We start from the raw sequence: 16,703 nt of genomic DNA, 5'->3' as shown, positions 1-16,703 counted from the left end.
ACGAAGGACTACCCTAAAGTTATTGTATGTTGCACATAGCTTCCTAGTTCTCTGTTTGATACTCTTTCCGTCCCAATTTATGTGACCGTATTTAAACGAGCACAGACTTTTAAATAAAAAGAAGGATTTTGAAATTTTGTGGTCTAACATATGTCATAAATTTTTCTATGACTATAATCTTGTTATGCATTAAAGGTAAAATGAGAAGTTTAATATCAAATTATTTGTAAATATAGAAAGATGTCTCTTTTTTTTTTTCAGAGATAAGGTATTTCGAAACGAATACTGAAGTGTGCGATAAACCAAATATATTATTAGACCTACCAGTTTAGTTTGGCTAGTGTGTAACTAAATGGTTATTCAATTAATTTTTTTGAGTATTTTGTCACCACAAAGAGGTAGGATGTACTATAATAAGTTAGTAAATGGTCAAAACTATCCTTAGATTATTCGAAATGAAACAATATTATCCTTTGTTAATAAATAGTCTCGTTCCTTGTCGTTACCAAAGTGGCTCGATTTTGCCCCTATGGACAAGCGACAACGTTTAAAGGACAACTTTAGACCATTCGCAAAGTTTAAGGGCAAATTCGGTATTTTTTTTCTCTTTACCCCAAGATCTTTTATATAGAGAAGTCATTTAAATCTAATTAAGAGATAGAATATACCATAGTCTAGGAGCAATTTTAATCCTTTAACGTATTTTCTCAGCACACAGAGGTAGTGTACTATAATAAGTTGAATGTGAGGGGAAGAAAGCTGGAACAACACTCTGAACTTCAACATAAAATATTGAAATTAATGTTATTATTGTGTAAGGATGAATCAACATAACAAATTAATGAATTAGACATATATAAAAAATAAAATCAAAATATCCTCTTATTCAAGATGAAGAGAATGATAAAATGGGCTTCCGTAGTAAATTTGGACAACAATCAAAAAAGTAACAAAGGCAGTAACAACCAAAGCAATTAGAGACCATGGGCTATTAAAATATTTATCAATTAATTCAGCAATCCAAGTCTTCCCTTTGCTATTATAATGTTCTTGAATATTCCAATTCACATTCTTGAAGATTGATTGATCTTCTGCCCCATAAGTTTTTAACCCTTTGTAAACTTGTACCACTTCTTCATCACTTCCTAATGTGTTGAATATAATCTTCTCTTGTCTCAATTCTTTCACATCATTTGGTGAAATCACAAGAGATTTCATGAAATTTATGTATGACACAACAGTTAAATGAGTAGGACCATTTGGGCACATTTCATAAGCTATCATGTTCATGAAAAATACTTTAGTGTATGTTGAAACATACCAACATGGGAGTTTGAGATTTGCATAGTAATAGTGAGATGTAAATCTCACACCTTTTAAAGAATCGATTCCACTAGGCCTAAAGTGAATCCCTTTTGATTTCAAATCCATGACTGAGCGGAACACATTTGTGAGCAATGCCGATTTGGGTAGTAAATGATGATTTTTTCTCCAAAGATCACAACAACGCGATTGTCTGACATTAGCTTCATCACTGACAATTACCCTTCGAAAAACATCAAGAAGGTGATGGGGTTCTTTCTCCATCATTTTTGCTAGCATGTTGTCCGCTTGGTTATCGAAGAACATTTGAGAACAATACCTTTTCAACTTCTCTTCAAATTCATGATAACCACTACCTTGGTCACCGCCGTTTTTCAACTCAACCAAGAGCTTGAGAATGGGAAAAGGTACCTACAGAAATTTCACTAAAGGTCATCTATGTATAAAAAAGTAATATTCACCATTAAACACAATTTTTTAGGGAAAATTTTTGAGGGTCCATCGGAAATATGGGAGACCTCCCTAAAAAAATTTGGGAAATTCACGCATTTTTAGCAGTGATTTGACCTATAAGGGGGGTGGGTGGGGGGGGGGGGGGGGGGGGGGGTTTGATGGCTCTGCTATTGATACATGATTTTCGAGCACATATAGGTCACGTCTAGTGATCAAATAAACTGCAATTAATGCCAAGATACCTGATTTTCGAGCAAATATAGGTCACGTCTAGTCATCAAATAAACTGCAATGCCAAGATGCTTGATGGTTTTTTTTTTAGAGGCGGGATTTGTTGATATTTCGATATCATTTAGTATGAAACACGAGTCGAGGAGCATCATTTGGGCAAATTCATAGTCATCATACTTATTAGCGAATTCTTCGAGGTAACAATTTCTAAAATCATCAATCTCCCCTAGAATTTTTTCAAGGAAGAAATCTTGGTTTTTGTTACTTCCATCAATGAACATTTGTAGAGCCTTGGGCTTGAAATCTTCAACAAAATTGAGTTCTGGTTTTCCATGGTGGTAAGGTCCCAATGAAACTACTTTAGGATCATAGTCATCACTTTTTTGATTGTCAATTCTCATGAATAATGGAACCTTTGGTATTTGACGCCTTCTTGATGTAGCTTGTAGTCCTGAAGTTGTGATGTCCATCATTCCGCCAGATTGTGAAGTCATTTCCTTATACTTTCCTGATTGAACAGGCAACATAAGTTAGTTGAGTTTATTTTTATGCACACACATTATAAAAGTATTTACATAATCAAGTAAGTAATTATAAGGTCACTACAAGTAAATTTGTATGATAAAACACTAATGAGTTTAAGTATATTATGCACTGACAACATAATATAACTAGTGAAAAATTAAATTATATAATTTTAATAAGAAAAATATTCATCTTTATGTTTTAATCAATTTTATCTTATCTACATTTCCCAACAGTAGTATTATTCAGGGTTCCTTGATATAATAGTATTATGATACAATAGTATTCTCAAGGTTGAATGCTTCTTTCTTATATTCTTCAACCTCGTTTAACTATTGACTTAGGTACCTTGTTGTGCTATTTGCCAGAATCGGATGATATCATATATTTTACCGATGAAATGATACTCACGATTAAATATTGAATTCTTTAACAAAATGAACTATATAATAAACATTATATTCCATATAAGACACTGAATTAGAAATCGAAAACACTATATAATTTCTTTTACGTATTATTGTAATAAATATTGTTCTATCTTATGATATAATATTAGTTTCATGAATAATAAAATTTAAAAAAATCAACACGAAGTTTAATTTTAACTTTTATAATCTTTGTATCGTCCTTCTTTTTCTATCTATCTATCTATCTTCTTCTTCTTCTTCTTCTTCTTCTTCTTCTTCTTTTTTTTTTTTTTTTTAAATTTATAGGATTAAATTTCCAAAATAAGGTATAAGATAAATGGGAAAATGAGATAAATTAATATAACTTCTAAAATACTAAATAAAATATCACTTTTTAAACTTCTGAAAACAAAAGTTAATCACAAAATTTAGTTGTCTATGTACGTAATTAATATTTTATAGTAAAATCCTAATTTCTAGAATATAAAATATAACCAATAACAAATAATCAAGAACAAAACATCAGCGAACAATAAAATATATAATGGATTTCCTTATAAATTTTCGATCTTTGTGAATGTCTTTCATTCATGTAATAACATCCTCAAATTAGACGTTATGTTCAATTAAGCTTTAATATCTTGTTATTGTTCTTCAAAAGAAATACAACATTCAATATTAAAAGGCCGAAATATACCTAATTTAAGTTTTCTAGAAATCATAGTGCCATATAAAATATATTTATGTGACGGACAAAAATTCAAAAAATTGCACGGTTTTCTCTTCAAATGGGTTGGTCTTCAATTTTTGTCTTTCAAATGGAATTTATGCCTTCTGGGGCATAAGTTGTTTAAGGAATCCGGTACAACTTGTGCCGGATCCTTAAAGAACTTATGCCTCAGAGGGCATAAGTTTCATTTGAGGGGCAAAAATAAAAGACCAATACAACATAGGGATAAAAATGCAAATGACCCACAAAATCTATACTCTTTCCGGTCAAAATAATTGAGGATTTAGCCTCTAAAAGTTGGTCCAAATTAATTGAGGTTTTAGTCCATCAAGAAGGTATTTATTTTAAAAAAAAAATAAAAAAATTACCCTTGACACATTCTTAATTCAATGAACAAATCTAATGTTTGTTATAGTTCAAAGCCCCTCTTAATTAAGGATATTTTAGTCAATGCACCTCTTAATTTTTAGGAGCAAGTAAATTCTTTAATAGATGTGCCCAAATTTAAAACCTCAATTTTTTAGACGAGAGGGACTATTACAAATTGCAACTTCAAAATACAAAAGTAGAATTGAAAGAGAAAATTACAGCAGGATCCTACCCTGTGTTTAGACTTTAGGATTAAGAGGAGGGTTGAATTGGTTAAAAAAAAAAAAAAACCCTTTATCTTCGCGAGGAGGAGGAGTCCTCGCTATCCTTGATAGATTATGTAAATATTTTGTAATATTTTGTAATCTCTTATTTAGGTTAGAATATTTTGTACTCTCCTATTTTGAGTAGGATATTTTTGTACATTAACCAATTCAAGGAATGAAAGGAAACCACGGAAAATATTCTTTCATGGTATCAGAAGTCTAGGGTTTTTCTTCTTCCTCTCCTCTCTCCTCTCCGCTGCCCTAGCTCCGTCGGCTGCCACCTCTCTCCTTTTTTTTCCGCCACCATGTCCACCTCTAAATCATCCTTCCACCCCGCTTTCGCCGTCTCCAACATCCGTAATCACATTCCTGTGGTTCTTGAAATGGAGAATGCACAATACGGCACATGGGCGGAATTGTTTAGGATCCACGCCATATCTCATAGGGTCCTACACCATATCATCGCACCAGAGAAAGGGAAGCAGGCGGCCCCTCCCTCCGATGACGATAAAGAACTTTGGTCGACCCTTGATGCGACTGTGCTCCAGTGGATTTATTCCACGATTTCGAATGACCTCTCACAACTATTCTTGAACACGGAGCAACGGCCATGGAAGCACGGGGATCGCTTGCGTGATATCTTCCAGGACCATCAAAACTCCCGTGCCGTTATGCTCGAACAAGAGTTCTCTACAACTAGGATGGAAGACTTCCGAACGCGTCTGCGTATTGTCAGAGGCTCAAGAGCATCTCCGATCAGTTAAAAAATGTGGGGGCTCCGGTTTCCACTCCCGCCTTGTTCTTCAGCTTGTCTCGGGTCTCACCGACGCATTCAAGGGTGTGGGAATGCAGATTCGTCACAGCAAACCATTGCCTCCTTTCACTGAGGCGCGCTCCTCACTCGTTCTGGAGGAACGAGAACAGGCGATGCAGGCGGCCCACTCTACTCCTTCGGCGATGGTGGCACGCGCGGTGGTGAGGGTTCGACTAATTTTTTGATAATACTCATTTGTCCGGTAATGCCGTGAATGCAGTGGGGAAAAATAACAACAACAAAAGCCGCAATTCTGGCCGTCGGAACGGCGCTGGCCGTGGAAATGCTGGCGGCAAAGCTGGCCGTGGCGGCAGCCGTGGACACACCGGCGGAAATCACCAGCCACCGCCAGGCAGCTGGCCGCGTCAGCCTTCTCCTCAGCCGTGGCAGCTTCCCAATTATGCTTGGGGATGGATGCCACAATGGGCCGTGCCACCGTGCCCGTATCCGTCCACTTGGCCGACGTCTTCGCAAGGGCCCTCGGCCAAACAGCCGGGCATTCTCGGCCCTGCTCCCCAGCCTCCGCAGCAGGCGTATGCTGCTGCCCCGTTTCAGCAGATGTATGCCCCGTCTTATGCTCCCACGGACATCGAATCGGCCATGCATACGATGACTTTGAATCCTTCGGACCAGAAGTGGTACATGGACACCGGTGCCACATCTCACATGATATCCACGAATGGTAATCTCTCGTCTTATTCTAATTTGAGCAATAATCATCATGGTATTGTTGTTGGTAATGGTCATTCAATTCCAATTCGCAGTTGTGGTCATACTCATTTGCCTCCCCCAAACCCTCCTTTCTCGTTGAAAAATGTCCTCCACGCCCCAAAACTCATTAAAAACTTAATCTCTGTTAGAAAGTTCACTACTGATAACTCTGTGTCTGTTAATTTTGATCCATATGGGTTTTCTGTGAAGGATTTTCAGACGGGGATGCCACTAATGAGATGTGAGAGAGGGAGATCTATATCCCATCACCACCACCATCACAAACCAAGCCAATTCTCCATCAACCTTTGCTGCTTTGTCTTCTTCTCTTTGGCATGATCGTTTGGGTCACCCGGGAGCGTCAGTTTTGAATTCTCTTAGGATAAATAGAAGCATTGAATGTAATAATTCTAGTTGCTCTAGTATTTGTCGTTCTTGCGTGCTTGGAAAACATATTAAGTTGCCTTTTGTTCCATCTAATTCGAACACTTGTATGCCTTTTGATATTATTCATAGTGATTTATGGACTTCTCTGTCTTAAGTTCCATGGGTCATCGATATTATGTTCTTTTCTTGGATGATTTCTCGAAATATTTGTGGAATTTTCCTTAGCTAGGAAATCGATGTCTTTGCTAAGTTTTTAGAATTTCGGGCCCATGTCCGAACGCATTTTGAACGAGAAATAAAAAATGTCCAATGTGATATGGGAAAGAATATGAAAATAATGATTTTTGGCATCTTTGTGAGTCGAATGGGATGTCTTTTTGTCTTTCTTGTCCTCATACGTCCTCACAAAATGGGAAGGCCGAAAGGAAAATTCGGTCCATCAATAATGTCGTGCGCACTCTTCTTGCCCACGCTTCTCTCCCGCCTTCCTTTTGGCATCATGCATTGCAAATGGCAACTTACCTACTTAATATTTTACCAAGCAAGTTATTGAACCATAAATCTCCCTCCATGCCTTATATCATAAGGAACCGACGTACTCGCACCTTCGGGTCTTTGGGTGTTTGTGCTACCCTCTTTTCCCGTCAACTACGATTCATAAGTTGCGCAGTCCGGTCTACACCTTGTGTATTTTTGGGGTACCCATCGAACCATAGAGGCTACAAATGCTATGACTTATCATCACATAAGATCATCCTTAGTCGTCATGTTGTTTTCGATGAGACTCGGTTTCCCTTTGCTACCTTGTCTACTCCTCCACCCCATACATACGATTTTTTGGATGAAGGGATCTCTCCTTATATTTTTCATCACCTCCAAAAACCGGCACCCTCCCCCCCCTCCACTGCCTCCCCGCCCGCCGGCGGCCCCCCCTCGCTCCTCCGCCCTCCCCGTCGCGGTACCGCCGGTCCCACGGTGAGGCAGCCCCAGCTGGACCGACTACCAACCGCAGCTAGCCCTCCTGTCCAGCCACCGATCCCCACTCCCCGTCCCACCATGGTCACCCGCAGCCAACGGGGCATTGTCAAGCCTAAACGTCTGTTTAACTTACATAACACGGTTGTGAAATCTCCTCTACCTCGTAACCCATTGGCCGCTCTTCGTGACCCGAATTGGACAATGGCTATGAATGATGAATTTGATGCTCTTGTTAGGAATAAGACGTGGGATTTGGTCCCCCGTCCACCTAATGTTAATGTTATTCATTCTATGTGGATTTTTACTCATAAAGAAAAGTCTAATGGTGATTTTGAGAGGCATAAAGCCCGACTTGTAGGTGATGGCAAAACTCAGCAGGTTGGCATTGACTGTGGTGAGACGTTCAGTCCGGTGGTGAAACCGGCAACTTCCGCACTATTCTTAGTCTTTCGTTGTCAAAGCATTGGCCCATATATCAACTGGATATGAAGAATGCTTTTCTTCACGGTGAGCTCAAGGAAACTGTGTATATGCATCAGCCTATGGGTTTTCGGGATCGCACACATCCTGATTATGTTTGCCTATTACGTATGTCTCTCTATGGGCTTAAGCAGGCTCCACGTGCTTGGTATCGACGTTTTGCAGATTTTGTGTTTTCGCTTGGCTTCTCTAATAGTGTGTCCGATAATTCGTTGTTCATCTACCGTGCGGGACCGAAATGGCATACATATTGCTCTATGTTGATGATATTATACTCACTGCATCCTCAGACGCTCTCCGTCGTTCCATTATGGATAGCCTTGGTTCCGAATTTGCTATGAAGGATTTGGGTCCTTTGAATGATTTTCTTGGCATTGCTGTGACCCGTCACAAGGGGGGGATGTTCCTCTCACAACGTAAGTATCAGGAAATCATTGATCGCGCGGGTATGTCATCTTGCAAGCCCTCTCTCACTCCGGTTGACATAAAACCGAAGGTCGGTGCTACTTCTGGGTGCTCCTTATGAAGATCCCACTCATTATCATAGTCACGCAGGTGCTCTTCAAGCATCTCGCTTTCACGAGACCGGATATTTCATATCTTGTCCAACGGGTGTGCCTACATATGCATGACCCGCGGGACGATCATATGCTTGCTCTTGCGGATTGTGCGGTATGTTCGGGCACTCTTGATCACGGATTGCATCTCTACCCATCATCGATCACCGACCTTGTCTCCTACACCGATGCGATGGGGTGGCTGTCCGGACACTCGTCGTTCTACGTCGGGGTATTGTGTATTTTTGGGTGACAACTTGATTTCTTGGTCGTCAAAGCGACAACCAACTCTTTCTCGGTCTAGCACTGAAGCAGAGTATCGGGGTGTAGCTAATGTTGTCTCTGAGTCTTGCTGGATTCGCAATCTTTTATTAGAACTACATTGTTCGGTTCGCAAAGCTACGTTGGTATATTGTGACAATGTGAGTGCCATATATCTGTCTGGTAATCCGGTGCAACATCAACGCACCAAACATATTGAGATGGACATTCATTTTGTGCGTGAGAAGGTTGCGCGGGGACAAGTTCGGGTCCTTCATGTCCCGTCCCGATATCAGATTGCAGATATTTTCACTAAAGGTCTTCCTCAGGTCCTTTTTGAAGATTTTCGTGACGCCTCTCAGCGTTCGTAAACCTCCCGTTTCGACTGCGGGGGTGTGATAGATTATGTAAATATTTTTTAATCTCTTGTTTAGGTTAGAATATTTTGTAATATTTTGTACTCTCCTATTTTGAGTAGGATATTTTTGTATATTAACCATTTCAAGGAATGAAAGGAAACCACGGAAAATATTCTTTCAATCCTCATTTCTAATATATTTCTTTATTGCTTTTACAGTTTTTCATTGTCCTCGTTGATATTAAATTTATAGGTATAGGTGTATATTAAATTCTATTGTAACCCAAAAAAAGCGTAATGCAATTTTTCTCAAAAGCTCCTTCTCTTTCCTTATTTAAGACTCACATAATTATGCATAGGAAAAGTATTTCAATAATTGAGTAGTTATATTGAAATAAGGATTAAACTCTTAAAAATCAGGAAAAAAAAAAAGACCTGCTTGACATGCCATATCACCTTCCTAATTCCCGAAATTATTCTCAATATTGAATTTTAATTAAAAAACATAAAACAAAAACTATAGAAACGATAAACAGTTGAAAAGTTAACCTGCCTTTTGAAAGGGACAAAGAATGAAGTAAATCACCAATCCTATTGGTGTCATGAGAGTACTGCAAGAAATAATACAACGTTATTAACAAATTCGTCAAAAAATGAAGGAAAAGAAAACAGAGAACGAAAACAAAGTAATGGTTTCAATTCTTTGTGGGTCAAGTGAAGTACATACTCACATACATTTTCACAATTCTTTTGCTTCAATTACTCCTTTTTGTTTTGGAAAGAAGATCAATTTCTACTCAAGAAGTTATTGATAAATATATGTATAATAATTAATATTTGAACCAAAAAAAACTTTAACATTTAAAATGCCAAAGGTCTTTGCACCGATTGGACTACGAATGTTAACTTGAGAAGACCAGAATTGTATCTTCTAATGTGCTAAAATTAGAGAGATTAATTTCATTATTATCAACAGTTACAAGTAGCATTTGATTAGTTGTAAAGATATAGTTTAGGTGAATCTGGAGTAGAGCACAAACAAATTGTTAAGTAAAAGTAAAAAATAAAATAAAAAATTAAAAAAAGAGTAAAAAAAAATTCAAACTAGAAAAGCGAAAAGATCATACTATTATATGTTATCCTGGTATGTTAATCTTATTTCAAGAGGCAAGATTCATTTACCCAATTCTGCAAGCCATGTTTTGAAGCAAATCCAAAATTTAAATATTGCAGGGCACAAAATATAAAGTTTGGTACGTGCCAGAGACTAAATGAAGTGAGTTGAAGTGCTTTGTCTAATATTGAAGAAGTGTAGAGTAGAAAAGTAAGAAGAAAATAAATGAAAACAAAATGGTTGGTGGAGCTTTTAAAAGGAACTTCTCGAAAATTTACGTCTTTTCCTTACTAAATGGCGTGACTTTGGGCTCAATTATTAACTGCTTACCATTTCAATTGATCTTGGACTCAATTACTAAATGACGTGACTTTTCGGCTAATTGAAGTAAAATGAAGCAACTGTAAATTTCTATTTTTTAAAATGAGAAATAAGGATTAAAATCCAAAAATTTGAGAAAAAAGATAAATAGATTTCCTTGCTTCTAAGAGCGCGCCACGTCAAATCACCCTATATATATATATATATATATATATATATATATATATATATATATATATATATATATATATATACACACACATACATACACACACACACTATCAAGTCACTTAAAAGGTAACGACGGGTAAATAAGCATTTATTGGGAAATTAAAACGAATGGTAATTTGCTTGCTATAACATGTTATATTAATATTGAAGATGTAAAATTCTTTGCACTATCATTGGATATTAAATCGAACATTAATTAATAATTAACATGCTATCCTGTGATAGATTATACTAATATGTTAAAAGCCATTATATTGTCAGTTTACATTAAATCATACTCCCTCCGTCCCAAATAAGTGTTGCTTTAGCACATTCACCACCATTAAGAAAAACAAGGAGGTATAGTTTAGTTACCCCTATTTATATAGTATGTTTCTTCAGAATTGAGCAATATTAAGAAGAAGTAATTCTTTAACATAAAGGTATAGTTAGAAACAATTGCTACTTTTGTTTTGAATTTCTAAAGCAACACTCATTTTAGGACAAATTTTATTTGCTAAAGTGACACTTATTTTGAAATGGAGTAGTAATATGTGCACAAGTATTCCATTATGGTGGATAAATATCCTAACATCGAAGCACACCCTTCTTATAGATATAAGCGCGCTTTATCACAAGTGAATGGTTAAAAGATAGTCTACACAAGTTAGAAAAAAAAGAAGAAGAAGATAGCAGGCTCATTGCTAACTACAAGAGGCTTACAATATTTAATCTTAATGAAGAGTAATAAAATGATATTATTGATATTGAAGAATTAATACATTTCGTACCAGTATTAGGATCAGGAGCTGTTGCTGCTGAGATGTTTGACAATGGTTTCACGAGGGATGCAGCACTCTTAAAGGATTATTATGAAGGAATATACAAGCCTTCTTTCTATAGTAAGGAATAAATGTTAAGTGTCATATATTTGGGTTGCTTTATTTGAAGTTAATAAAGGCATATATTTACTTTAATTAAGAATCAAATGCTTTTATTTTGTTTTGTTTTTGTCTTTTCTTTTTTGAAGGAATAAGATATTAGTAGAGCACATCGAGATTTATGGTTTTCTTATAGCAAAACAAAGAGTATTATGTTATAAATATTATTTAGTTATGCGTGTCTATTTTTAGGAGAAACTTTAGAGTTTGTGACTTTGGCACCAAGTTAATTTTTTCCTATAAATAGAGATATTCTCTTCATTGTACATCATCCCAAATAAGAGAAATAAAGAATTCCTTTCTTCTCTTTTTGTCTACAATATTGTTCTTGCTTGCTTTATTATTTTATAACACGTTATCAGCACGAGTCTCTATCAATTTGAGATCGGAATTTCAAAGTATTGTTGCAGTTATGAAATTTTCGATCTTTCATTCAGTAGCCATAAAAGTGGTATGCCCCTTGTCAACAAAATCCCTTTCAGGAAAAGGTACGAATTTTGCGGTTACCCTTTACCGCTTCAACGTATTCTTCTTACTCCATATGTGATGTATACATTATGCTTAAATTGTGATGCAGATAAATTGATACCCGGACATTCTCTTTTATCTAATTTTAACTCGGGACACAATTTAGATGGCAAAGTGAAGAGTTAAATTAAACTAGAGATTTATATGGCAAAGTGGAGAGTTAAATTAAACCATAAGTGGCATTAATATTTATCAAGTCTATATCACTAAATTTATACATATTCATGATGACCAGAAGTGATGATCTTTGCATAGGCTTATATTGTGTGGTTATAATTGAAGATATGTTAGAGAAAAATCTCTATTATATTTATACGTCGGTTTGCTCCTGAAATAGCAATATTATAAAAAAGGTTTTAAGTTATTAAAATTTGATATGATTAAGACACGTTCACATGATTATATGTGTTTCATTCTCAAAGAATGAAAACCTTTGATAAATCTTACAAATACAGATCACATTATCTATCAAATAGACAACCAAGGGAGAGTGTTATAAATATTATTTAATTATGAATGTCTGTCTTTAGGAGAAACTTTAGGGTTTGTACTTTGGCACCAAGTTAATTTTCTCCTATAAATAGAGATGTTCTCTTCATTGTATATCATCCCTAATAAGAGAAATAAAAGAATTCCTCTCTTCCCTTTTTGTCTACAATATTGTTCTTGCTTGTTTTATTATTTTATAACATATTCAATTTTTTTTTCCATTTTGATTTCTTTTTGGTGTTTCACAAACAAAATTAAAGCATGAATAATGTATCCTCGATTATATAAATTATGACCCAAACGCAAGCCTTCTTTCTATAGTAAGGAATAAATGTTAAAGTGTCATATATTTGAGTGCTTTATTTAAAGTTAATAAAGGCATATATTTACTTTAATTAAGAATCAAATGCTTTTATATTGTTCAGTTTTTCTTTTTTCTTTTTTGAAGGAGTAAGATGTTAGTAGAGCACATTGAGATCTATGATTTTGTTATCGCAAAACAAATAGTATTCACTTTTTGTTATAAATATTATTATAATATTGTGATGTCTATCTTTAGGAGAAATTTTAGGGTTTGTGACTTTGGCACCAAGTCAATTCTCTCCTATAAATAGAGAGGTTCTCTTCATTGTATTTCATCCCTTATAAGAGAAATAAGAACTCTCCCCTCTTCTCTCTTTCTCTACAATTATTCTTGTTCTTTGCTTTATTATTTTATAACACGTTATCAGCACGAGACTCTACCATTTTGAATTTGATTTTCTATTCAAGGTGCAATTCTTGAAATTATGAGTGCAGGGAATAAAGCCACGAAGCCACGAAACCCTTTATTGGGAAAAGGTTTGTATTTACAGTTTTTTTTCCCACTGGTCCAGAAACCATTCGTATGCTTTCTTTCAAAATTAGAATTGCCAATACAATAAAGATGTAATCTTTCAGTTGCTCTTTAATTCATTAATCTATTACACTCATGTGGATATTTTATTGATATCTGAAAGCAAACAATCGTCACAGTAAGGAACATGACTCATTTAAATAATATGTTCATGGAATATATAGCACTCAGATCTCATTTTTCCAATATATCTTGGAGCCGAAGTCATCAAAAGCTGAAAGCCAATATTCTGTAGGTTGGTTAGCAGTTTCTTATGTTGTTTGCCTTTTGCTACTAATAATATCAATTTCGTTGGGTTCATCGGATTCGAGGGATTGGTTATGGACTATTTATATCTCAATCTGTTCCCGAAGAACAATATTGTTAAGAGGAATTATGATGTTAATATCCCTTAAATGGTTAAATGAGAGTTTACAAGAAATATAAGGTCACCAGAAGTGACATTATTTTTTTATGCCTTGTTATGGCTAAATTCATTTATGCTAACCACCAGAAGTGGTAATATTTTCATAGATTTATTGTGATTATAAAAGAAGATATATAAGAGAATAATTATCTTATTTATGTCTCAATTTGCTCCCGAAGTAGCAATATCTTAAAAGAGGTCCTAAGTGATCATAATTTTATATGGTTAAGACACGTTTAGATGATTATGTTCTATTCTTGAAGAATGAGAGCTTTTGATAAATGTTACAACACATATCCATTACCTGAAGTGAATGTGATGATATTTAGTAAAGATTATAAATACAGACGTGCTCTTGGTTGTGAAAATATCATGTCTCACCTCCAGAAGAGGTGGAATAATTGAGAAAAGATATTCTAAATATTTTATATTTTATTCCCGAAGTAATAAACTCAGAAATCTGCTCCCAAAGTAGCAAACTTTGAAATCTTCTCTTGAAGTAGCAAATTTTGGATTTTACTCCTGAAGTAGTAAAACATTAAACTTTACTCTTGGCTTTGTAGGATATAACAATGATCTGGTTGGTTATCAAAATTTGGCATGCTTATTTTTACTTTTTTCATTCAAAGGTAATCGTATGTACCAAGCCAAAAGCTTATGTTACTGCTACAACATTATGTATATGAAATAGTTACAAAATGTATGCTTAAAAGAATGATCTAGTCACATAATAATTATTTTTCCTGAAATCATTTTAAATGTTCTAGCAGATTGTTATGCCTATGGTATATTTTTGTTGGGTAATTACCTCAATCTGATTAGCACCAGTTATACTATTTGTTCAAAGTGGAGTTATAATATTATAGGATGCATGTTGTACTGCTACGTGATAAAGTACCTACTATGATGTGATGACATTATTGTGAAAATAATGTACTACTTAGTGGATTTAAATTATTGAACACGAATATGGAAATTGATTAGAGCAACCCTACTGACGATAATTATTTAGTATGAGTCCTTTTCTTTTCGGGTATAGGAGATACATATGGGTACCTATTGAAATGTTACTAAATTATCATGATGTGTCAAAATTTATCTTAGATGGATACAATTGAGTTGGATTAAAAGTCAACTATGCTTTTCACCAAATATCTTGTTATTTGTTATTTTTTCATGATAAAAATTAATTGCATTCCTACTTGAAGAGTCCATTGTCCCACATATTTTGTTAAGAGCAAATGAAAAAGGATATAAATGTTATTTTGTGATATGAAAGTCATTACTGCACGTACCTATCATACGTCAATCATCTTGGATATTTTTATTATGTATCATTCTAAGGCAAAAGGATACAAATTTTGTAAAATGCTTTCTACTATAACCATATTAAGATATTATGTTAACTTACTGATTTTCCAGAAGGAAATAACAATTCGTACAAAAACTTTCCTGAAGAAAGAAATAACTATGTGGTTGTCACTTTGATATAAAATATTCGGATGTTAGTGGGTATTCTCCCTGAAGGAGATATTTACCATATAAGTTGATGATAAAAGTACCAAAGACTGTATAACTTAATGTTTACGTTTGTCATGTATGAATTTAGGAATGTCATTATAATATTCATTTGGTTACAACGTTTTTTGTCATGACACCAACGATGTGAAGGTAATATTTGATAGTACTAAATCAATTAAGGGCTCCAGAAGAGCAAACTATTTATTTAGAAGATCATGGCACTAGTCTTGTCCAAACAATGTGTGATTATGGAGAATAAATTAAAGGCTCCGAAGAGCTTACATACTATTATGGCATTCCTTCTAGATTATAATATATGAAGTTGTTATGATCGAAACACAAGTTGTAGTAAACCCGAAGTTTCTGAAGTAAATAGCTATCATGGTGAAGCTATAAATGATGGGAGGATTAAATATCTTCTAAATCATAGTGGGCATGAAATATCTATGAGAAAGGTTACATGCCTTATTCTCCAAAGTGTACTACGATATAAGCATGATGAAATCACATGTTACGGTAACTTAAGTTTATCGATGCGAAAAAGTATTCATGTCATAGTAAATCAGAAATTTACTAAAACAAATAGCACATGGCATGGTAAACCTGAAGTTTACTAGTATAGATAATTTTATCAGTTGGCATGAGCAATTTGGCCACCCGATTCAAATATGATGTGTAGATTGAATATTCGACATATATTGAAGAACCAGAAGATTCTTCAAGAATTTATTTTTGTTGCTTGTTCTCATGATAAGTGGATTATACTGGCTAATGTTGGGATTGAATTTCCCAAATTCGAAAAATATAGAAAAGGTGAATATGGGCCGTTCTTTTGTTATGTGATGTCTTAAATAGATGCATCCAAGCATAAGACGGTCACATGTGCGTTTATTGTCAACCCGGTTGGTTTGACATATGCAAAGTTACTTGCTAAAAAATGATTGAGTTGAGAGCGTAATTTTCAGATTATGTAATCAAGATAATTCATCTTGTGAATGCTAGTTTATATCCAAGTTGGTTTGGCATTGAATGCCTCCGATAAAAAGCTAAACCATTGCTTATGAGAACAATGCTTCATGTGCTAAATTATGATAAATTTTCCCCTCACAATTGGTTCAGGGTTAGGAACCAGATATTTCCATCTAACAGTTTTTTATATGTGGTATACGATTAATTAATCTACCATGATGCATAAAGATGGATTCCCCAAAGAAAATGGGGTGTATGTTAGTTTTTCTAACATAAGGAGGAGAGAATAAGCGGTGAGGAATATGTGATAAATTATATATCATTAGTATGATCCTCATTCAAAAGATAATTCTACTCAAATGCTAGAAGCATTTGCGACCCAAAATTAATTTCTAACTTCAAGCGCAAAATGCTCCTATTAAATTCATGTCCACGAAGGACGAGTCTATAGCATAC

The 16,703-nt window shown here is 35.0% G+C and overlaps 3 protein-coding genes and 1 pseudogene across 3 annotated transcripts; 3 read left to right on the top strand and 1 right to left on the bottom strand.

Moving 5' to 3' along the window:
* Nucleotides 1-882: 882 nt before the first annotated feature.
* Nucleotides 883-2,501, bottom strand: LOC132061554 (UPF0481 protein At3g47200-like). Its single transcript, XM_059454344.1, has 2 exons — nt 2,019-2,501; nt 883-1,734 (listed from the first exon to the last, which is right to left on the bottom strand). The coding sequence occupies exons 1-2, from the start codon at nt 2,499-2,501 to the stop codon at nt 883-885; spliced, it is 1,335 nt and encodes a 444-aa protein (XP_059310327.1).
* Nucleotides 2,502-4,061: 1,560 nt separating this feature from the next.
* LOC132061553 (uncharacterized) lies at nt 4,062-5,286 on the top strand (annotated as a pseudogene).
* Nucleotides 5,287-5,354: 68 nt separating this feature from the next.
* On the top strand, nt 5,355-6,365 carry LOC132060920 (uncharacterized). Its single transcript, XM_059453813.1, has 2 exons — nt 5,355-5,803; nt 6,043-6,365. The coding sequence occupies exons 1-2, from the start codon at nt 5,536-5,538 to the stop codon at nt 6,075-6,077; spliced, it is 303 nt and encodes a 100-aa protein (XP_059309796.1). The 5' UTR covers nt 5,355-5,535; the 3' UTR covers nt 6,078-6,365.
* A 910-nt stretch (nt 6,366-7,275) lies between these two features.
* LOC132061552 (uncharacterized mitochondrial protein AtMg00820-like) lies at nt 7,276-8,203 on the top strand. The gene is made up of 2 exons (XM_059454343.1): nt 7,276-7,591; nt 7,968-8,203. Exons 1-2 carry the CDS (start codon nt 7,276-7,278, stop codon nt 8,201-8,203), a joined length of 552 nt encoding a protein of 183 aa, XP_059310326.1.
* The last annotated feature ends 8,500 nt before the right edge of the window (nt 8,204-16,703 follow it).

The sequence above is a fragment of the Lycium ferocissimum genome, chromosome 6 (genome assembly GCF_029784015.1).
Source record: "Lycium ferocissimum isolate CSIRO_LF1 chromosome 6, AGI_CSIRO_Lferr_CH_V1, whole genome shotgun sequence".
NCBI lineage: Eukaryota > Viridiplantae > Streptophyta > Magnoliopsida > Solanales > Solanaceae > Lycium > Lycium ferocissimum.
Note: the sequence above shows the minus strand (reverse complement) of the source record. Positions and strands in the feature narration are given on the sequence as shown.